The 23,317-nt window shown below is 52.8% G+C and overlaps 1 protein-coding gene and 1 long non-coding RNA gene across 17 annotated transcripts in view; both read right to left on the reverse strand.

Annotated features, from left to right (window-relative positions):
* The window catches only part of SCARB1 (scavenger receptor class B member 1), a 113,883-nt gene that overhangs the window by 64,949 nt on the left and 25,617 nt on the right, over positions 1–23,317 (reverse strand). For 4 of the 16 annotated variants that reach the window (XM_024256421.3, XM_063712348.1, XM_054527726.2 and 1 more), the window contains exon 1: positions 21,195–21,573. The exons of 9 other annotated variants lie outside the window; for them this stretch is intronic. In XM_024256421.3, the coding sequence (XP_024112189.1) occupies positions 21,195–21,320 (126 nt within the window). In that variant the 5' untranslated portion in view covers positions 21,321–21,573. Of the gene's footprint in view, positions 1–21,194; positions 21,574–23,317 lie in introns of those variants that run through there. 3 more of the 16 variants (XM_054527729.2, XM_054527727.2, XM_054527728.2) reach the window with 1 other exon arrangement.
* On the reverse strand, positions 17,543–21,188 carry LOC134759536 (uncharacterized). The gene is made up of 2 exons (XR_010135839.1): positions 19,174–21,188; positions 17,543–17,832 (listed from the first exon to the last, which is right to left on the reverse strand). It is a non-coding gene; the product is annotated as an uncharacterized LOC134759536 (long non-coding RNA).

The raw sequence follows: 23,317 nt of genomic DNA on the forward strand, positions 1-23,317 counted from the left end.
CAGCTAAAGGGGTTCGAGGAAGCTCCTCCCCACACATCTCCCAGGGTGGAAGGGGACCACATATCTCAGCGGGGCTCTGTCCCTGACCCCAGCATCCCAGTCCCTGTCTCTTCTCCCTGCCCCCACCAAGGACACAGATGCCCAGGCCTGCTGGCAGCTTCATCACACTTATCTGCACTCCCAAGCCACAGATTACAGCTATCAGGGCCAGAGGAAACGTGGAGGTCACATCAACTCTGACTCTGAAAAAAGTCCCAAAAGACACAAGGGTGTTTCCAGCACAGCAAGGTCTTACTGGAAAGGACCCCCAGACCCCAATGTCGTAGAGGTGTGCCCCACGACCCCACGTGCCCCTCTTCACTGCTCTGGCCTTTGGGAAACACAGCCCTGTCTTTTGCAGGGTCCTATTTGCAAAGCCCGCTGGGAGACAGAGGCCCAGGGCTGGGATGAGGATGGGTTCTGTGCAGGAACAAGAGATGCCAAGATCCACCTAGGTGCCCCAGCCAAGAGGCAGAAAAGCATGGGAACTGTGCGCCTTTGTGGGATGTGTGCCAGGGACGGGAAGGATACGGGTGTGGGTCCCCCTCTGTGGACGCAAACATGTTTATTGCAGGAAGGAAAAACAAGGAACTATTAACCCAAGTCACCTCTGGAGCAAAGACCAGCTGGGGCCAGAGGAGCAGTGTCGTGCTGTGATCTTTCCAGAAGGCTGACTCTTTTTTCATACACTTTTAATTTGTTTGATCATATCCCTATTTTACCTTCCTTATTTTTAATGCCAGCCAGGGCTTTCTGGGTAAGAGCTGGGCACACCCAGGGAGAGGCACATGACCATCCGCAGCTGCTCTCCTTGGCCTCCAGTTTGCTTTGTTTTTTGTTTCTTACTTTCTGTGGAGATGGGGGGTCTTACTATGTTGCCCAGGCTGGTATTGAACTCCTGGCCTCAGGCGATCCTCCCACCTCTGCCTTGCTAAGTGCTGGGATTACAGGCATGAGCCACTGCGCCTGGCCTTGACTTCTGGTTTGTGAGATGGAAGAAAACTGGCCCCATGTGCAGAGGTGGAAATGGGCTTTTAGGAAAAAGGTGAGTTTCCACAGGACCCAAGTAGTGGGACCTGGATTTGAACCCAGAGCTCTGCAGATCTGAGGATTGGGCACCTGCACACACAGTGCTGGTCTGAAGCATGTCCCCTGCCAAATTCATGCCCACCTAGAACCTCAGAATGTGGCCTTATTTAAAGATAGGGTCTCTACAGATGTTACCAAATTAAGGATCCCAAGATGAGATCACCCTGGATTTATGAAGGGCCATACATCCAAGCTGGAGGCCCTCCAAGCCCAAGCTGGTGGGGTCTAGCCCCAGTTGCTCTGTGACCCTCCAACATGGCCCTCAAAATCTCTGAGCCTCAGACCCCCACCTGAGGACTTATGGAAGGAAGAAGACTCAAATTCACACCTCAGAAAAGCACATGAGAACAATGCTGCACCACATACACTCACTGGGACCCCAGACATTCTCGAAGGCTAAATCGTCTCAGGTGCTGGAGAGGATGTGAGAGCCGGGAGGGTGAACAGCAGTGGCCCTTCTGGAAGGCACGTTGGGTGAAACTGGCTCCCCCTCTGCCCTACAGCAATGCCACTCCTGCACATCCCCAGGAAATTCTGGAGAAGTACAAGGCAGCAGGGTCCAGCATATTTGCTGTTTGTGGAGGCAGGAGTCAGACATAACCAAGGTACCCCCGTCACTAAGGGAATAAATACAACGGGATGAACATGAATTAGGGGGTCCAGGCAGCCGAAGGAAGCAATGAGCCCGATACACACACAGGAACACGGACAGATTTTAAACAGGGCAGCACGAGGAATGTTGACACGAGTTACCGTGCATGGCATGGAGAAGCTGCCCTCTCCTCAGACGTGACCGGCCACATGAAGGGGGCCTCCCTGTGCCACCCCCAGCTCAAAGCACTTCCACCTCTAGCTCCCTCAGTCCTCACAGAATCCTATAAGAAGGCATGGTTTTAGCCCATTTTATAGGTACCCTACTATTATGAGCTGAACAGTGTCCCCCCAAAATTCCCATGTTGCAGCCCTAACCCTCGGTGCATCAGAATGTGACTGTATTGGGGGGGCAGGGCCTTTAAATCGGTGATTACGTTAAAATGAGGCCAGTGGGGTGAGCCCTAATCCAATCTGACTGACGCCCTTAGAAGAGGAGATTAGGACACGCAGAGAGCCACCGGGGATGTGCGCACACAGGGAGAAGGTGGCGTCTGTGAGGCCGGGAGAGGGGTCTCCGGAGAAGCCAGCCCTGCGGACATCCTGATCTTGGACTTCCGGCCTCCAGAACTGTAGGGGAGTACATGGTCTTTGGCCCATGCACCTGTTATGGACATTTTTTCTTTCTTTCTTTTTTTTTTTTTTTGAGACAGAGTCCTGCTCTGTTGCCCAGACTGGAGTGCAGTGGCACGATCTTGGCTCACTGCAACCTCTGCCTCCCATGCAGACTCAGACACCCACCAGAGACCAGAGACTCGAGGAGCCTGACCATGGTCACACAGCAGCAGGAGGCAGGGCTGGGATCTGGACCCACCCCTGCAGGCTCCGGAATCTGTGCTATCGCCCAGGACTGCACGAGGTCCAAGGACACACTCAGGTTTACAGACGCAGCCACACAGAGGGTACGCGCAGGGGCAGGGAGGGCTGAAGAGTGAGAGGGGTGAGGGGAATGAGGGCATAAAAGGAGACCACTGAAAGCAGAGGCCAAGCGGGTTCCCGAACATGCGCGCTCCCAGCAGCACCGCTCCCGGCAGCCACCAGCGCAGACGCCCATCCACAGAGGCGCGAAAAACAACATGCAGTCCACCCGCACCGTGGCGCCCTGCTCAGCCACAAAAAGGAACGCAGCACTCCACATGCCACTCCACGGATGAACCCCAAAACACGACGCTAAGCGGAAGCAGCCAGGCACTTAAGGCCACACATCACATGATTTCATTTATAAGAAATGTCCAGGGCCGAGTACGGTGCCTCAGGCCTGTAATCCCAACACTTTGGGACTGAGGCAAGTGGATGACCTAAGGTCAGGAGTTTGAGACCAGCCTGGCCAACATGGTGAAACCCCGTCTCTACTAAAAATACAAAAAAAATTAGCCGGGTGTGGTGGCGGGCGCCTGTAGTCCCAGCTGCTCGGGAGGCTGAGGCAGGAGAATCACTTGAACCCGGGAGGTGGAGGTTGCAGTGAGCCGAGATCGCGCCACTGCACTCCAGCCTAGGTGACACAGCGAGACTCCACCTCAAAAAAAAAAAAAGAAATGTCCAGGGCTGGGCATGGTGGCTCAGGCCTGTAATCCCAACACTTTGGGACCGAGGCAGGTGGATGACCTGAGGTCAGGAGTTTGAGACCAGCCTGGCCAACATGGTGAAACCCTGTCTCTACTAAAAATACAAAAAAAAATTAGCCGGGTGTGGTGGCGGGCACCTGTAGTCCCAGCTACTTGGGAGGCTGAGGCAGGAGAATTCCTTGAACCCGGGAGGCAGAGGTTGCAGTGAGCCAAGACTGCACCACTGCCCTCCAGCCTGGGCGACAGAGCAAGACTCTGTCTCAAAAAAAAAAAAAAAGAAAGAAATGTCCGTAACAGGTGCATCTGTAGAGACAGAAAGAAAATGAGTGGTTGCCAGGGGCTGGGGAGCTGCAAGGAGCGGAGAATGGGCAATCCTACTTGGGACGGATGGAAATGTTTTGAAACTACGTAGAAGTGGTGGTATCACTGAATTGTTCGATTTACAAGAATTAATTATATGTTATGTGAATTTGACCTCAATAAATTATTAAATGAAAAATAAATGATAGGATTGGAAACTGCTGCAACCACTTTGGACAACAGCTTGGCCCTTCTCCATGCAGGTGAAGACACGCACGCCATGACCAGCCCCCCTACTCCGACTGTCGGGCCCTAGAGGGATTCAGGCACATGTCCCTTGCAGGCAGGGACACGAGTGTGTCATAACCCAGAAATGAACACAGTCACCGGCATCGGGTTAAAACAGATGAACTGTCCAGGCGCGGTGGCTCACGCCTGTAATCCCAGCACTTTGGGAGGCCAAAGCAGGCAGATCATGAGGTCAAGAGGTCAAGACCATCCTGGCCAACATAGTGAAACCCCATCTCTACTAAAAATACAAAAATTAACTGGGCATGGTGGTGCACTTGGAAGGTTGAGGCAGGAGAATTGCTTGAACCCCAAGGGCAGAAGTTGCAGTGAGCTGAGATCGCGCCACTGCACTCCGGCCTGGCCACAGAGTAAGACTCCATCTCAAAAAAAAAAAAAAAAAAAGACAGATGAACTGTGACACTCGGCTTCTTCCGATTAGCATCATGAACTGTGATATGACATGGCCATTAAAATAGAGTGCAGCTTATCGCAACAATGGGGATGGATCCCACAAATATGATATGAAGTAACACCAGCAAGACCAAACCAATCAAAAATACTGAGAGTATGCCTGCATCCAAGTTAAGTCCAAAACCGGACCAAACTAATCCCGGTGTTTAGGGATGGCTATAAGGGAGTGATACTATCAAAAGCAAAGCAAGCTGGGACCAAACACAGTGTCTTCTGCAGGGACTTTGGGGCAGATGAGCTTTCACTCTTCTTCACGTGGGGGATCGCATGCATGTTCATCTTAGTTACATATTTGATTGCATGTGTCTTACACTTTCCTCAAAGTGAGCAAATTTCACAAAAAACAGAAATCCAAGACTCTGGGTGGAAAGTGCAAAGTGAGGGGTTGCAGCAGGTGGAGTCCAGGAGCCTGGGAACTGACAGTAGAAGGAAATCCCAAGGACAGGGGAGACTTGGCTGTTCCCAGAGCTGCCAAGGGATCCTGGCTGCAATGCGCTCTCGGCCAAGGAAGGTCAGCTTGACCTCCACCTGCCTGCCAGGAGGCCAGACAGGGCCAAGATGATCTGGCACAAGAATTTCCACAAGGCTCTGAGGCCTGGGCATCTAGGCTAGTGGCTGCCGGGAGGCCCAGGTAGGGAGAGGCAAAACAGGAAAAGCCCCCACCTGCCACTCCATCCAGCCTCCCGTTTCCACCCAACCAGCCCTGAGACCCCAGGGTTTCCACAATCTTTCTGGCCCAGGGGATGAGGCAGGGATCAGATCCGCCATCTGTTCCGCTGTGATGGCACCGGGATGGGCAGAGGCTGGCCGAGGGCTGCTGAAGGATTGGCACATCACTGCTCAAAGGCAAGGAATGAGAACCAGGAATTTTAGAAAGCAGGTGGAGGAAGGGGCCAGGAGGAATCGCAGGCTTCTTCAACCCAAGAGGTTCAAACTTGCACTGTGACTGCCAGGCTGGGAGCTGGGGGAGGATCCAGGCACCCAACCCCGGCTCATCAGAAACACTCTGCTCCAATCTGATTCACACAATGAGGCTTTTGTGTGGGAGGCTGTGGGAAGACCACGTGCACTCCTGAGAAAGCAATCAGACAAATCCAAATCAAGGGCCGTCCTGCCAAAAGCACCCGCCTGGCCCCTTTACAGATGCCAGTGTCCTGAAAGACCCAGCAAAAAGAAAAGGGCTGGAGAAGAGGTCTGGAGTAAAGAGGAAAAACACATGAGGCAACCAGACACAGGATGCAACCTTGGATTCAAAAAAAAAATTTTTTTTTTGAGACGGAGACTCACTCTGTCGCCCAGGCTGGAGTGCAGTGGCACGATCTCGGCTCACTGCAACCTCCGCTTCCTGGGTTCAAGCGATTCTCCTGCCTCAGCCTCCCGAGTAGCTGGGACTAAAGGTGTGCACCACCACGCCTGGCTAATTTTTTTACTTTTAGTAGAGACAGGGTTTCACCACGCTGGCCAGGATGGTCTCAATCTCTTGACCTTGTGATCCACCTGCCTCGGCCTCCCAAAGTGCTGGGATTACAAGCGTGAGCCACCACGCCCGGCCAATTCAAAATTTTTTAATGAACAACTACGACAAAAACTGTTATTGGGACCATAAGGGAATCTGAACACAGACTGTCAGATTAAAGGTGTGGATCCTCGTGGCCTTCCTGAGTGGGGCCATGGTCCACTGTCATGGAGAAGGACGTCCTTGTCCTTAGGATGCACCCAAAAGGCTCAGCAACGAGAGAGAGAGAGAGAGAACGCACATGCAGCAACTTGTACTTTTCTTGCCATTTTTACAAAATAGAATTTTTGAAAATAGAACCTTGGGTGATGCGGTGGTGGAAGGACACACTGGGCTGCTTTATTTTACAAGCTGGATGCCTCCCTCGTGAGAACGGCAGAACGAGCCATGGTACATCCGCACCGTGGAGCGTTTTCAGGCATCTAGAGAATCAGAGCGTGATCATCACCAGAAAATCCCGGCTGACTGAGGAAGACATGGACAAGCGATGACAGCGTGAGAAACCCATGGCGCAGCAAAGCGTGCATAGTATGGTCCTATTTCAGTAAACTGCTGACAGATGGATCCCTCTCTATGTCTGTGTCTATCAGGTTAACATGTTGGAAACAGTCAGCCCTTACTTGACACTTGCCGAGCTGCTATTCGAAATGTCTGACATGTGCCAATTCTGCCACCTTAAAAGCCCTATGTAGGAGACACTTGTATTAACTTCATTTTACAGAAAAGTAAAAAAGGCACAGAGAGGGTAAGTCACTTGCCTGAAGGCACCCAACTGGGAAGTGGCCAAGCCAGGATTTGAACCTGGGCTGCCTGCCTCCAAAGTCCATATGCTGGGATCCACCTGAGCTGCTGGAAGCTAAAGCCCTGCCAAAGGCTGGAGAGCAGCCTGGGATGCTGCTGGGACACACTGCAGGGTAAACCCAGTGGCTAGGATTCCAGATCAACTCCTCCGCGGCTGCATCTGGGCAGCTCATCCCTCCCATCCCTACCTCATCCTCTCTCTGCCCACAGCACACCCCTGCAGCCTCTCACCTTGGGTGGACAAAACCTGAACTTTGGCACACCAGCCCTGACATCTTCCCCACTTTTTAAAAAACGCCTCGTCCCAGTCCTGCCGCCAGGATGTGAACAGGCAGGGGTATCAATGGGACCCTGGGAACTTTCTGCCTGAAGGACATTCATTAATGACTTCCTCCTGCACCCACCCAGGCCCCTTCCACCCTTGCTGCCCGGGCCCTCGTGGCCTCCATCCAGCCAGCCTGGGACAGTCGGCCCCACCCAGCACTCGCTGCTAACTATCTCCGTGGCCTTGAGTAAACCTCTGCTACCTAAAGAATTTGGTTTCCAAAGGAAAAATACAAGATAGAACTGAGCTTCGGAACCCAAGTCAGTCCAGATCTAACAATCTGACAGCTGATGAAACTTTCCCCGTTAAAGCAATTAGGCCAGGTACAGTGATTCATGAGTGTAATCCCAGCACTTTGGAAGACCGAGGTGGGAGGATTGCTTGAGGCCAGGAGTTCAAGACCAGCCTGGGCAACATAGCAAGACCCGTGTCTCTACAAAAAATCTAAAAATCAGCTGGGCGTGGTGGTGCACTCCTGTAGTCCCAGTTATTCAGGAGGCCAAGGTAGGAGGATCGATTGAGCCTGAGTGGTTGAAGCTGCAGTGAGCCATAATCATGCCACTGCACTCCAGCTTGGGTGACAGAGTGAGACCCTGTCTCAAAAAATCTAAATAAATAAATAAGAAAGGCTGGGCACTGTGGCATATGCTTATAATCCCAGCACTTTGGGAGGCCCAGGTGGGTGGATCATTTGAGGTCAGGAGTTCCAGACCAGCCTGGCCAACCTGGTGAAACCTCGCCTCTACTAAAAATACAAAAATTAGCCAGGTGTGGTGGCGGGCACCTGTAATCCCAACTACTCAGGAGGCTGAGGCAGGAGAATCGCTTGAACCCGGGAGGCGGAGGTTGCAGTGAGCCAAGATCATGCCACTGCGCTCCAGCCCGGGCGACAGACTGAGACCATGTCTCAAAAAAATAAATAAATAGGCCGGGCTTGGTGGCTCACACCTGTAATCCCAGCACTTTGGGAGATCAAGGCGGGCAGATCACCTGAGGTCAGGAGTTCGAGACCAGCCTGGCCAACATGGAGAAACCCTGTCTCTACTAAAAATACAAAATTAGCTGGGCATAGTGGCGCAGCCTATAATCCCAGCTACTTGGGAGGCTGAGGCGGGAGAATCGCTTGAACCTGGGAGAAAAAGGTTGCGGTGAGCCGAGATCACACCATTGCACTCCAGCCTGGGCAAGAAGAGAGAAACTCCGTCTCAAAATAAATAGTTAAGTAAATATAAGTAAATAAATAAATAATAAACAGCTGGTAAGCTACTACCTCTTCAAGAGGACTTGGTAAACAGAATAATCAGCCAAACAAAATAATCTCTAATACTGTAACTGCCAGAGACAGTGAAAGGCAATGCGGGGATGAAGTGGGAAGCTACTTGGGGGCAAAGGGGCCCAGCCCCATTTTTGCTGCCTATGGCTCTCTCGTCTCCCTGACAACAGCCCCTCCTTTTTGCCTTTTGGGAACCACCCCACTCCTACCTGAGTCTCTGTGGGCAAGAACTACTTCCCTGCCTGGCTCCAAATGGGCAGGCGACCCAAGGCTGACCAATCACAGCAGTCCATTACTCAAGCCACAGCAATTGGTCCAAGGATGCACATGTGATCCCAGCTCAGCCAATCACAGCCAACGAGCATTCACTCCATAAGTCGTCCCAGCCACTGAGAAAATTCTTTAATTCTCCTTCAATATCCCTCAGGAAGGTTCCCTTCCAAGAGCTTCTGGGAATTCCAAAGCAGTCAGTTTCTCCCTGACGTGGTGCAGATGCCATTTATTTTCTAAGCGTCAGAGGAAGCCACTGGCAAGTGAGACTGAGGCGTACACATAAAAACATAGGAATCTAATTCTAGAATCGCATTCAGCCCGTCCAGATGCCCTGTCACGGGACCCAGGAAGAACAGCAGTGTCACAAGAAACTCACTCCCTACATTGACACTAACCAAGACTACTTACGAGGGTCACTGCTGTTTTCCTTTTTTTTCTAATTGAGTGCATGTAGATGGTTTTGCATAAATGACATGCTTATGGGTCACACCTCCACATTCCCGCACGAAGCAAAATCACAAGCAGAATGGACTCAGCCTCGCACAGTCCTGCTAATGAGAACAAAGTGAAACATAAAGGATTCCATTCTTTTTTTTTTTTTTTTTTTGAGATGGAGTCTCACTGTCACCCAGGCTGAAGTGCAGTGGCGCGATCTCAGCTCACTGCAACCTCCACCTCCCGAGTTCAAGCAGTCCTCCGCCTCAGCCTCCCAAATAGCTGGGACTACAGGTGTGTGCCACCATGCCCAGCTAATTTTTGTGTTTTCAGTAGAGATGGGGTTTCACCATGTTGGCCAGGCTGGTCTCGAACTCCTGACCTCAAGTGATCCACCCACCTCAGCCTCCTAAAGTGCTGGGATTACAGGCGTGACACCTGTAATCCCAGCACTTTAGGAATAATGTAATAATGGCACCCGGCCCATAAATGGTTCCATTCTAAATAATGAACCTCGGCTTAAATGCTCAGGGAAGAAACACTCCCAGCCCCAGCCCCATCCAAGACACCTGATGGGACCAAGATGCCAACAGGAGGATCCCTGCTTCCTCCTGGAGGCAGGAGGTGGCCCCAGAAACAGCCTCCACGCTTCCTGTGGCCCCTCCACCAGGACAGGTGCTGTCTCTTTACCCACCATCCACACACAGCCCTGATGACATCTTTATACACCCATATCCCTTCCTTCTGGCCACTCCACCTTCATGCTGGGGCAGGAAAGGGGTCAATCAGAAGCCACCAAAGCTCAGACAGGGAAACACCCCAGCACTGGAACCAGGCAGAAGTCATCGAAATCCAGATGGAGTGCGTTAAGACTCAGGCCTACAATCTGTGGATGCATCCCAGAGACCCAGGCTTCGGGGTGCTCCCCAGGGTGTATGACCTCCCTTACCCCTCGCTACAGCCCGAGGAGGGAGGCCCGGAGAAACATGCCCGGCAGGGTTGTGCAACTCACCCACAGGCAGAGAGACAGGAAGTGCAAGAGCCACTGCTGAACTCAGGGAGTCTGGTTCCAAAGTCCATGCTGTGGAGGACCCCCACTGGGGCCTCTCTGCCTTAGCCCAAGGTCCTACCCTAGGCGGTTCTCTGCCCTGGACAAGGGTCTCCAACTATGGAATGCAGCCATGAACGAGACAGATAAAGTCTCTGTCGTCATGGAACTCACACAAGTGGACGAGATAATTTCAGAGACTATTAAGGGCTCAGAAGGGAATAGCATGGTGTGGTTATAACACAGATGGCGCAAGCCAGGCGCGGTGGCTCATGCCTGTAATCCAAGCACTTTGGGAAGCTGAGACAGGTGGATCACCTGAGGTCAGGAGTTCAAGACCAGCCTGGCTAACATGGTGAGACCCCATCTCTACTAAAAATACCAAATTAGCTGGGCATGGTGGTGCATGCCTGTAATCCCAGCTACTCAAGAGGCAAGGCTGCAGAGTCGTTTGAACCGGGGAGAAGGAGGTTGCAGTGAGCCAAGATGAGGCCATTGCCCTCCAGCTGAAAAACCACACAGATGGCACAGACAGTGGACATGAGGGGCAACTGTCCATTGGGTGGGGTGGGCAATCAGGGGGTGTCTTCTTCAAAAGGTTACATTTAAGCTTCAAAAGGTTACATTTAAACATAAAAGAGGAACCAAGCATAAGAGCCAGGGAGACAAAAAGACGGTCCAGGCAGAAAGAAAAGCACGTCCAAAGGCCCTGAGGCAGGACAGCGTGTGACGTGTTCGAGGAAAAGGAAGGCCTGTGAGGTTGCAGTGGGGTGAGAATGCTGAGTTGAGATGGGCGGGGCCCATGAAAATGAGGCTCACAGCTTTGATACCAAATGCAGGAAGATTTTATTCAGCTTCATGAAATGATCCAATTTGCATAGTTTTGTTTTGTTTTTTTTGGGAGATGGAGTCTCGCCCTGTCACCCAGGCTGGAGTGCAATGGTGCAATCTCGGCTCACTGCAACCTCCGCCTCCCGGGTTCAAACAATTCTCCTGCCTCAACCTCCTGAGTAGCTGGAATTACAGGCACACGCCACCACGCCTGGCTAATTTTTGTATTTTTAGTAGAGATGAGGGTTCACCATGTTGGCCAGGCTGGTCTTGAACTCCTGACCTCAGGTGACCCACCCACTTCAGCCTCCCAAAGTGCTGGGATTACAGGCATGAGCCACTGTGCCCGGCCCAATTTGCATGTTTTAAAGAGCATCCTGGCTTTGATGGGGAGAAGTGACAACAGTGTGGTATTAATCAGCAGAGCAAACAGCCCCATGAGGACACTCCAGCACCCACTGGGAAACGACGGTGGCAGCTCGGTCTGGGGGTGACGGCCACGGCAGGTGGAGGAGTAGGCCCCATTGCCCTGCACAGGACCACAACCTGCCACTGGTCACGAACCATCCTGTGAAACAACCCTTGTCTTTTAAACATCCTTTCAATAAATATTTGAGAACCTGTGATTATGTGCTAGGCATTGTTCCAGGGGCTTGGGTCACGGCAACGAATAACACAAAGGTCCCTGCCCTCACGGTCCGACATTCTCATGGGGAGAAATAGACAATAAACAATCAACATGAGACACAGGGAAGTTCCGGGGTATCTACAGTGGCTGACGGGGCTAAGCAGAGCGGGTAAGGAGGGCTGGGAGACAGGGGGACAAGGGGGAACCTGCATGATGCACAAACGGAGTCAGGGGAGGGTCTCCGTGAGCAAGTGAGAGCTGAACAGAGACCTACGGGAGATGAGAGGGCTTGTGTCACGGGAGAGCTAAGGCGATTGGGCCCATGGGGCTAAGGAATGGCCAGGAGGCCATTGTGCAAGGGAAAAGGGAATGGGGACGTTGCCAGAAAAGTGGCAGGGGTGGATGGCACAGGCCCTGGACCAGGTTAGGACCTGGCTGTGACTCCTAGGGGATGGGTCTGGCCATGTCAGGGCTTTGAGGGGAGGAGGTGCTAAGTGCAATGTTGATGGGCTCCCGTGGCCGCTTATTGAGAAACCCCACTGGGGAGCAAGGGTGAGCACAGGGAGGCCAGTGAGGAGGCGGATGCAGGAATCCGGGGGAGAGGTGATGGCACCTTGGACCAGAGGTGATGGCGCCTCGGGCGTGGTGAGAAGTAGTTGGAATCTGGGTATATTCAGATGATGAAGCCATAAAACTTTCTGACGGGTTCTTTGCGGGAAGTGGAGAGAACAGAGTCAAGGCTGAGTGCAAGATGTTGGCCCGGGCAACTGGAAGATGGGGGGGCTATGATGGAGTGGGAAGCTGGTAGGAGCCACAGGTGTGGCCGGAGGTGATAAGGAGCCAGCCGGGGTGAGCGTGATCTGCCTTTGACCCTGAGTTGAGATATGGACTCTGCTGTTGGACACTCGGGGGTGGGGTTCAGGGGAAAGGTCTGGGCCCAGGGATACCAATTTGGGAGTGGTCAGGACAGAGATGCCATTCAGGCGTGAGGCTGGAGGAGCCCACCCCAGGGATGAGGGATGAGGACGCACATCCTCATGTGCGAAAGGATGCCTGGAGCTCCACCAGCAGGAGGCAGGAGGCCGGGGAGATGAGGAGGCATCAGCAGGCAAGACAGAGAGCAGCCAGGGAGGTGGAGGAAAACCCAGAGAATGGAGATTGAAAGCGCCTCAAGGGTCCTTCTAGAAGCTTCCAGAGAAGGTGGAAGGAACTTCACCCAAAATGCCAGGAAGTGAACAAGGTCAGGCCCCTCCCGTTCCTTCCCCCTCCCCAGCACAGGCAATCAGTGAACAGGAAGAAACAGTGGAGTGGAGGGAAAGAAAACAAGAAAATTAAGACGGCCATGCCTTGGGCCACGAGGCTTCCTGGAACCCGGGACCTGGGGAGCTTCTGAGCAGGCGGAGTATCTCCACATCTCACCCAGGCTTTGGGAGGAAAATCCCCCCAACACTCGCAGGGAGCCAGCCCCTGGGCCCTTTAAGGCTTCAAAGTCAAGAACGCAGCTTTTTGTGTTGTTTTTGTTTCTCTTTGCATGACAGCTCCAGCCTGGCCACTCGTGGGCCCACGGTCATGTCCAAACAGGGGGAGGGAGACGAGGTAAATAAAAGGGATTCTCTTTTTGTTTTGCGTTTTTGATTTTTGACCGAGCCCTAGCGTTGAATTCTCCACACAATTAATGTGTCTCTGGTGTCGGAGCTGCTAGCGCCTCTCGGAGCAGAAGGCCTGGACCGAACGCCCCTCTACAGAATCCTCCAGGCCCAAGATTTAAACCACAAACTCTCTGGGCTCAGCCTTGGGGGAAGTGGCTTATGGCCCCAGGGGCCTCTCTTTTGCGGACCACAGACATGGAATCACCCTCTGGACACTAAGGAACCTCCATGCAGGACCCACGAATGACAGTGCCAACAAGCCTGCAGCAAATTGCCACTGGGACCAAGACTCATCCAAGAAAAACACCTTCATGGAGCAAGCCCTCCATGGGCACTCACTTCCATCGCATTTGCTGGAAACCAAAGGCCAGGGTAAGGCGATTCCAGGTGGCTGAGCTTCGCCACGTTCTAGTTAATCAGGGTGCATCTCCCGGCGGAGGCACAGCAAGTACTGGCCATTCCAGGAAGGAACAGGGAATGTTTCCTGGAAACCCCAGGTGCTGGGCCTGGCCCCAGAAAGGCCAACCACAGCGGGACTCATCAACATGTACGTGCAGACACATCAACACACAAGGACATGCATAAACACGTGTGTTCATCTGTGTCCATTTGTGTGTACAGACACACCATGTGTGCCTGTGTCAACGTATGTGGGCACACATCAACACAGGTGTCTGCATACACATCATCATGTCGTCACACATCAAGGCAGGTGTGTGCATGCCTACACAGGTGTGTGTGTCACTGTTTTCACCATCAGCACGTGTGTACACACACCAACACATGTGTGTGCAAACACACACACACTCATGAAGACAGGGAGAGGCAAATCTACCAGGAGCAAATAAACTAGACTCAGGCAAACTAAAAATAGCCCATGTTTTTCAGCCGTCGCCAAGGAGTAAGTTGAAGTTGTCTCTCACACGCCAGAAAGAGTAGGAAGTTCAATGGCAGGAAAGAGGAAGAAAAACAAAACAGAATTGGCACACACCTGTGATCCAAGCTGTCCTCAAGGAGCCCCCTCCCCACCTGTGACCAGTGATCAGTCCTAGGGCTTTGCCCCACATGTCCAAACATGGGGGTCCTACAGGAAACGCCCGGGAGCTGGAGACACTGGGCCTCCCTCCCAGGTTCCACAGGGGGGCTGATAAAGGCGCAGAGTGGGGCTGATAAAGGTGCAGAGCGGGCCGCCCCTGCAGGATGGGTGGGAGTCCAGCCCCCGGGGTCACTGGGAGCCCTGGGCTAGCAAGAGGTGGCCGCCCCGGGAGCCTCACTTGGTGCCTTTGATTGAAGAACATGTCCCTGGTCTCAGACTACCCCCGGAAGGGAGAGGCCAGGGTGCACTCTACACCAGCAATGTTTGGCGGGGTGATTATTAGGACAAAGCCTCGAAGGGACCCTGCTATTCCCTGGTGATGCACTGAAAAGGAAGGGGCAGCCCAGGAAAAGAATATAAGAAGGGCACCCCCCGCCGCCCGCCTTAAGCATGCAGTCGACCTGCTCAGACACGCGGAAAACTGGGAGGGTGCAGTGCACAGAGGCTGCCGGGACCGGCTGTGGAGTCGGCCCCCAGACTTGAAATCCTGATTCAACCACTTGGAGCTATGTGACATGGGGCAAGTTGCTTTCCGCCTCTGTGCATCCATTTCCCTCAATAAAACAAGACACAATAGTACCTATTTGAGATACTAACATGAATAATGCACATAAACACTTGGAACAGTATCCGGCCAAAACGAGTGCCCATTGATTGTTATCTCCCATCAACCCCTACCTTTTAACTGATTGACAAAGATTTCCCAAAAGGCAAAAACTCAGGGACAGCCGGTGACGTCCCCGGCTGGCCCTGGTGCCTGGGCTTCCCAAGGCTCACTGTGTGGCTCTGGCTGAGGGAGGCAGGGATGAGATAAAGAGCCTGAGGCTAGGGCTGGGGGTCGTGCCCGCCTCATTCATTCTGTAACCTGACTGGTGTTGAAGGGGTGGCAAGGAGCTCAGGCACTGCTGTGGCCCTCGGGGACGCTGCAGTGACAGTGACGGGAAAGCCCCTGCCTCAGCAGATACAGGGGTATCAGGAAAAAAGCACACAGGCAAAGATGACTGAAGGTTTTTCCCTCTACCCCTGGGGAAATGGAGGTGTGGTTATTGAGACAGGGACCATAGATGGGCGAAGCCCAGCAGCAGGGTAAGGCAACCGAGGTTGAGTCCATCTAGAAAACCAACTTAAAGACAGCAGAGGGGACCCAGGTTCTCTCCTGGACATGGAAGAAGGCCATGAGGCCTATCATTGAAGATGGTGGTCTTGGAAGATGACCCCTTCCCTGCAGCCCAGCTGTAGTGAGGGGCCTCTCCCCACGTCCACCGGCTGAGCCTTCCTTGGAGGACCAGAGACACATGGGAACTTGGATGTGTGCCCCCCAGGACCTGAACCAGGCCTTCATTACTCACCCACATACCTGAGCACAGCTGCATGCCAGGCTCAGATCCAGGGAACGGGAGCAAGAGTCCCCATTCTCATGGCATCTGCCTCTGGGACAGACAGACACCTTCTCTCACACACACACACACACACACACACACGTGCACACATGCACACACACACATACACTAGCGAGATCACTTGGGGCAAATTACTCTCTTCAGCTTGTCTCCTTAACGGACACTGACGACAATAAGTCGTAAGTCACGGCCCTCTGCAGGGACTAAACGAGATGATTTTCACAAAGGTGCTTTGAACCCTGCCTGGTGCACAGTAAGCTGCGCATGAGTGGATGCCATGAAGTTCACAACCGCGGCCCTTAGTGTGTCTGTCCAAACACCTCTCTCCAATCCTATCCACTAGCAGAAGGGAAAAGAATGAGTTGCGCTTCCTCAAAGCCTCTCCAAGCAACCTCGACCACAGGGCCCCTTTGCAGTGCGCCTCCTCGGTCTGTGTGGCGCATTCATCTGGCCAGTCTTTGAGGAAAGCTATGTATCTGTTCATTTGTAATTTTTTTTAAAAGATGGGATTTTAGCCGGGCACGGTGACTCACGCCTGTAATCCCAGAACTTTGGGAGGCCGAGGCGGGCGGATCACTAGGTCAGGAGATCAAGACCATCCTGGCTAAAACAGTGAAACCCCGTCTCTACTAAAAATACAAAAAATTAGGTGGGTGTGGTGGCAGGCGCCTGTAGTCCCAGCTACTCAGGAGACTGAGGCAGGAGAATGGCGTGAACCCGGGAGGTGGAGCTTGCAGTGAGCCGAGATCGTGCCACTGCACTCCAGCCTGGGTGACAGGGCAAGACTGCGTCTCAAAAAAAAAAAAAAAAAAAAAGAGATGGGATTTCACTCTGTTGCCCAGGTTGGAGTACAGTGGCACAAACACAGCTCACTGCAGCCTCGAGCTTCTGGGCTCAAGAGATCCTCCCACCTCGGCCTCTCGAGTAGCTAGGACTATAGGTGCATGCCACCATGCTCCAGCTTAGTTTTTTTTTTTTTTTGTAGAGATGGGGGTCTCACTATGCTGCCCAGGCTAGTCTTGAACTCTTGGCTTCAAGTGACCCTCCCACCTCAGCCCCATAAAGTGCTGGGATTGCAAGTTTGAGCCACCATGCTTGTTCTTGTAATTTTTAATCCAACATGTAGCATGTGGATACATTTTCTTTGTTAAAACAAAAATAATGGCCGGGCTCAGTGGCTCACGCTTGTAATCCCAGCACGTTGGGAGGCCGAGAGGGGAAGATCACAAGATCAGGAGATGGAGACCATCCCGGCTAACATGGTGAAACCCTGTCTCTACTAAAAATACAAAAAAAAATTAGCTGAGTGTGGTGGCAGGCACCTGTAGTACCAGCTACTCAGGAGGCTGAGGCAGGAGAATGGCGTGAACCCAGGAGGCGGAGGCTGCAGTGAGCCGAGATCGCACCACTGCACTCCAGCCTGGGCGACAGAGCGAGACTCTGTCTCAAAAAAAAAAAAAAAAAAAAGGAGCATTACAGATAAAGTATTAGGTTTCCTTTGGCCACACCCCCAGTGTCCTGCCTTCTCTCATTAGAGTATCCACTTCTGTTAGTCTCACCTTTTCCCAAACTTTAACATATTCTAATATTAAGGCATTGAAAATAATGGCAGGGCGGGTGGTTCACACCTATAATCCCAGTGCTTTGGAAAGCCAAGGCAGAAGGATCACTTAAGGCCAAGAGTTCGAGACCAGCCTGGGTAACATAGTGAGACTTTGTCTCTACGAAAATAAAAATAAAAATGGAAAGAAAATATAGAATACTGTTCGGTGGGTTTTCTTTTTTAACATAAATAGCACCAGAGCTTTTTTCAATTAGTAATGTGTTTTTATGGCTTACCCATGCTGAGACATATATCTAAGTTCCTTCTTTTTTTTTTTTTTTTTTGAGATGGAGTCTCACTCTGGAGGGCAGTGGCGCGATCTCAGTTCACTGCAACTTCAGCCTCCCAGGTTCGAGCTATACTCCTGCTTCAGCATCCCGAGTAGCTGGGATTACAGGCATGCACCACCATGTCCAGCTAGTTTTTGTATTTTTTAGTAGAGACGGGATTTAGCCATGTTGGCCAGGCTGGTCTCAAACTCCTGACCTCAGGTGATCCAATGAATAATGAAGACATGGTTCAGATCCCTGGGGGCACACATCCAAGTTCTGTGAAAAGGACATAAACATGAAATGTGGACAAGAAGCCATTTTTAAGAAATTCAGTCTAAAGAAGCAAGCCAAGGGGAAGAAGATGTCAACTAGTGTGACAATATCCACATCTTCACCCCAGCTCATCATTGAAGACGGCAGCCTTGGAAGATGAGCATCCCTTTTTTGCAGCCCAGCTGCAGTGAGGGGCCTCTCCCCCATGTCCACCAGCTGGGCCTTCCTTGGAGGACCAGAGACACATGGGAACTTGGCTACCAAAAAATGGTAATGATAAATCAGTAATTACCAGTGATGGCAGAGATAGGGGAAGTGGCACAGTCCCATACCTCGTGGGTGGATGTAGCAACAGAGCTGTGCAGAAGGGCAATTTGGCCGTAATCATCAAAACTCAAACTAAGCACACCTGCTCCCAAGGCCCCACTTCTAGAAATCCACCCTATGGAAATGTTCATGAACCACACCAAGAGGGATGTGTCGGGATATCGCTGTCATTTGTGACAGAGAAAATGATCACTCAGTGGAGAAACAGGTAAACAAGTCTATAACCATTCAAAGGAATACCAGCAGTGATGAAGGAAAACGTGGGGTAGATTTATTGCTGAGACATGGAAAATTTTTCAGATGGTATCTTTGAATTGAAAAGCAAATTGCAAGATAATTATACATGTTCAAGTTCACTTACACTTAGTTCAAGTTATGTAAAATATATATATTAGTATGTATACATACAGGCTCTTGGTACACAGAAAAGGGTATAGAAAGATCCACACCAATGATGGTGATAATAGCTCAGGAGGGGAATAAAATGGGGGAAACTTTCTCTCTTTTCCTCCATTTGAACTTTTTTTTAAGAGCAAGTATTCATATATTTTACATAAAGTCATCCCTCAATGTCAGACGGGAGTTGGTTCCAGGGCCCCCATAGATACCAAGATCTGCAGATGCTCAAGTCCCCGACATAAAATGCTGTGGTATTTGCATATCACCTACGCGCATCCTCTCGTATTCTTTAAATCATCTCTAGGTTACTTATAATACCTAATACGATGTAAATTCTATGTTAATAGTTGTTATACAGTATTGTTTTTATGTCTTTTTTTTAGTTGTATTGTTATTTTGGGGAGATTTTTTCTGAAAACTTTCAATCTGCAGTTGATTGAATCCACAGATGCAGAACCTGCAGACACAGAGGGCCAACTGTAGGGACTTCTGTTGTTAATCAAAAAGCATATTAAAAAAAAAAAATCAAAGCACAAGGCCTCCCACTCAAGTTGCACACAGACTCATGTAGCCAAAGAAAACACCAGCAGGCAGTCCCTGCTTATGCGCGTGTCTCACCCGCCTGGTCCCCTGAACACAGGCTCTCTTCTTCCATGCTAAGGTACTTGGCCGCTGCTCCAGCCTGGGCGGTTCCAGAAGTGGCCGTCTTGGGCTGGGCGTGTCTTCCTGCCTTCACGCCACTCGGCCCCAAACCAATCGCCTTTGGGATATCCACAGAAGGATGCTGGGAGGCTCCCGTTCAACTTTAAACCAGATGCTCCTAGCTCCAGGACAATTGAGGACAATGTGGTTTTCCTCTTTAGAAGCCCGGGAGAGGAGTGGGGAAATTTGGTGGTGCACGCATGTGTGGTGCACACACACACATACACACACCCTACTGACATACTTAACCTGATGACATCCTGAGAAAGAAAACACCTTGAAATAAGCCCCCAAATAACTGAGTTGGCAAGACTCTTTACCTGGCATAAGTCCCACCACCCCTACACTCCCAAAGCAAGAGACCAGGTGCTCACTCACAGCACAGGGTCACATGCTTGAACCGCCTGAGTGACAGCCCCTCTAGGGACCCTGCATACACACAGTGGGGTCCTGGCACTGCAGCAGCCACAAGGCTGTCACTGACACACACGTTTCAGTATGAGTAGGCCACAGAAAAATAAAGCTCCCGCAGTGTAACAGAGAAAGCCTCTGAGCTGTCATGGGGGGGAAGAGGCCATTCTGTTGCTTTTCCTGCCATCCCCAGAGACAGTGTCACCATCCACCGGGACCTCTTTGCAGTCAGATTACAGGCTTTGGCGGGACAAGATTTGAAAAATCAAAAATAGACACAACATGGCTGAGATGCCCTAGACAACTGCTCACCCAGAGACCTTGAGAGAGACCACATGTTGCTCCATCTTTAAGGCCAGCTAGCTGGGTCCCAAGAGGTGTGGCAGCCAAATCTAAGCAGATCCTTCATTCAATCACTCATTCATTCACTCTGTGAATGAGGGAACAGACATGAAATGTGGACAAGGAACCATTCTTAAGAAACCCAGTCCAAAGAGGCAGGCCAAGGGGAAAAGATGTCCATTAGAGTGACAATGTCCACATCTTCACCCCAGCTCTGCATCTGGCTAGAACTTTGATAAGAGTGAGCCTCAGTTTCCCTTCCCCGCCACTGCATGTGTGGGTTCCAGGGCTTCAAAACTCTAAATGGCTTTTAGTTCAAATGTGATACTGTGCAATCTCCCAGCCCTTCCCTAACTCCAGGCTCATTCAAACAGGCCACCCAGGCACCCAGGGCAGAGTCTGTCCGTCTGCAGACCAGCTGACCGCCTAATCGGTCTCCCTGGTTGAAAGGGCAATGGTACGCAAGGTTAGGATCAGAGGAAAGACCTCAGGCTGCGTGCACTCAGAGGACCTTGGGCTGGTGCCTACCTCTGCATGAATCTGGGGAGAAAAGCGGCTTATAGTTTCCAGACTGAATCATGGAGGCAGTGAGCAGGGAGAACAGAGTCGCGCATTCTGCCTCTGGGAAAGGGTTCCTATGGGGAGATTCTGGGCAGTGGAGGATGCTCAGCTGAGCACCTACCATGTGAGCTGGGCACCCACGTGGGCCTCACAGAAGGTTCCTGTCCTCCTGGGCTCACAGGATACAAGCAAAGTGCAGCTCTAATTTCACCGGACCCTGCTACCGGCTGCTGTGAAAGCAGACGTTCACACACTCCGGAGCTCCTTCGGGCAGCACCACGAAAGCAACCTGTCCACACTCCTGATCCGTCGTGGGCGCCCAGACCCTTTAGGGCGGGTCAGGCGCCCGGGTGGTCTCCCATCCAGGCCTCCCCAACCCTGGCCTGCGCCTCCAGCAAAGCCCCTGGGTTACCCCCTAGCCTCAGTCTGGGGCGGCGAGGGTGGTGGGGAGGCGGGCAGCAGCCCCTTCCGAAGCGCCTGGCCTCCCTTGTGCTCTGCGGCGCCGGGCCCGGGCGCCGATTCCGCTGCGGTCGCCCACCTACCGCAACGCGCGGGTCCTCCCGGCGCCCAGCGCCCAACAGCCCGGGTCCGTGCGCGGACCCCCTGGGGGCTCCCTCACCCACCTTGAGGACCTGCTGCCTGATGAGCGACGGCACCATCACGATCATGACAGCGCCCAGCACCGCGCACAGTAGCCCCGCGACGCCCAGCGCCCCGGCAGCCCAGCGTGCTTTGGCGGAGCAGCCCATGTCTGCGCGCCTGGGGCCCACCCGCGGCTCGCAGGGCTCCGCGCTTGGCAGGAGGCGGGGACGGCGACAGAGACGACACAGGCGGGGACTGGGGGCACGCAGGCCGCAGAGGCACGGTGGATCCGGAACGGCAGCTCACGCAGGAGCAGCCCGGCAGGTGGCCAGTGGTTTTATGCCCCATCGCCGGCGCCGCCGGACCGCCCCCGGGCAGCCTTAGGCTCCAGGATTCCGGCGGCAGGGGCGGGGCCTGAGCGGGCCGGGGGCGGGGGAGGGGAGGGGGCGGGGGAGGGGAGGGGACGGGGCGGGGCGCTGATCGGACGGGTAGGGGGCGGGGCCATGGCCGCCAAGACACGCCCCGCCATGCTGCCGCTGCCCCCCCGGCCTCGCTTCCGTTTTGGGGCGGGAGCTGAGGAGGCCTCGTGGCCGCTGAGCCAAAACGTCTATGGGGCCTGGTGCCCCTCACCCTCTTGCTCCCTTCGTCTTTCTCCTACCCCTTCCCCCACCTATGTCTCCCCTCCTCCCAGCTCTCCCCTCTGAGCCCCTCACCCTTCCCTTTCCCTCCTCCTTCCCCTCCTCCTCTATCGGGACCAACATCATGGTTGGTCACAGTGAGTAGGGCTTCGCCAGCCCACCCAGGAACCCCAGAGCCCTTACAACGGTCCACATGCCCCGCCACCACCTTCTAGACCCTCATCTCCCCAGTCCATCTCCAGCCTCACTGTCCCTGGAAGAAGCCCCGTAGGCTCCAGCCCCAGGGCCTTCATACACCCAGCACAGGCAATTCTGTTCTCCCAGGTATCCGCCTGGCCCTATCCTTCGTAACGCTGGTGCCACCATCACCCTATGACTGAGCACCCCCTGGCAGGTTCACGTTCATTTGCGTCCTTGCATTCTGACCATGTGCTCCAACTGGGATGCCAGCCCGTGAGGCGGGGGGGTCCCCACGCGTCCTCAGCTCTAGAACGTGGCCTGGCGGGGAATGCCTGCTCACAGTAAATATTCTAGAATGAATGACTGAGGAACCTTCTAGGTGCTGGCCCCTGTCCTGAGTGCTTTGCACACAATGGCTGCATTTTACAATAAGAAAACTGGGCGGTGGCTCACGCCTATTAATCCCAGCACCTTGGGAGGCCTAGGCGGGTGGATCACCTGAGGTTGGGAGTTGAAGACCAGCCTGACCAACACAGCGAAACCCCGTCTCTACTAACAATACAAAATTAGCTGGGCGTAGTGGCGCATGCCTGTAATCTCAGCTACTCAGGAGGCTGAGGCAGGAGAATCGCTTGAACCCGGGAGGCGGAGGTTGCGGCGAGCCGAGATAGGGCCACTGCACTCCAGTCTGGGCAACAAGAGGGAAACTCCATCTCAAAAAAAAAAGAAAAGAAAAAGAAAGAAATGAAAACTGATGCACAGGGAAGCTTAGTTAACCCAAACCAAGTGTCCACTTTCTAATGAAGAGGGAAACCAATGATGAGCAGGTGAGCAAATGAATGAAGGATAATTGCAGGCAAGTGCTCCAAGATAATAGAACAGTCCCGGTGCATGGTGGCCCACAACTGTAATCCCAGCACTTTGGAAGGTCCAGGTGAGGGATCACTTGAGGCCACTAGTTGGAGACCAGCCTGGGCAACATAGTGAGACCAGTCTGTACAGAAAATGAAAAGATTAGCCAGCCACAATGGCATGCGCTTGTGGCCCCAGCTACTCAGGAGGCTGAGGCAGAAGGATCCCTTGAGTCCTGGAGTTCAAGGCTGCAGTGAGCCCTGATCTTACCACTGCACTCCAGCCTGGGTGACAGCAAGACCCCGGGGGGAAAAAAAAGAAAAAAAGGAGAGAGAGAGAGGAAAAGAAAACAGAATAGTGTGCACAGCAATGGGCTGGCACTAAGTGGCAGTTGCCCTTAGGATGGGTGAGTATGTCCCAGAAGCCCTCTACGCCCCCCTGAAGTCCTCCACCACACCCCAACTGGCCTGCCTTCTGGTCCCTGAACCGCTGGC

This window comes from Pongo abelii, chromosome 10 (assembly GCF_028885655.2).
Source record: "Pongo abelii isolate AG06213 chromosome 10, NHGRI_mPonAbe1-v2.0_pri, whole genome shotgun sequence".
In the NCBI taxonomy this organism is placed as follows: Eukaryota; Metazoa; Chordata; class Mammalia; order Primates; family Hominidae; genus Pongo; species Pongo abelii.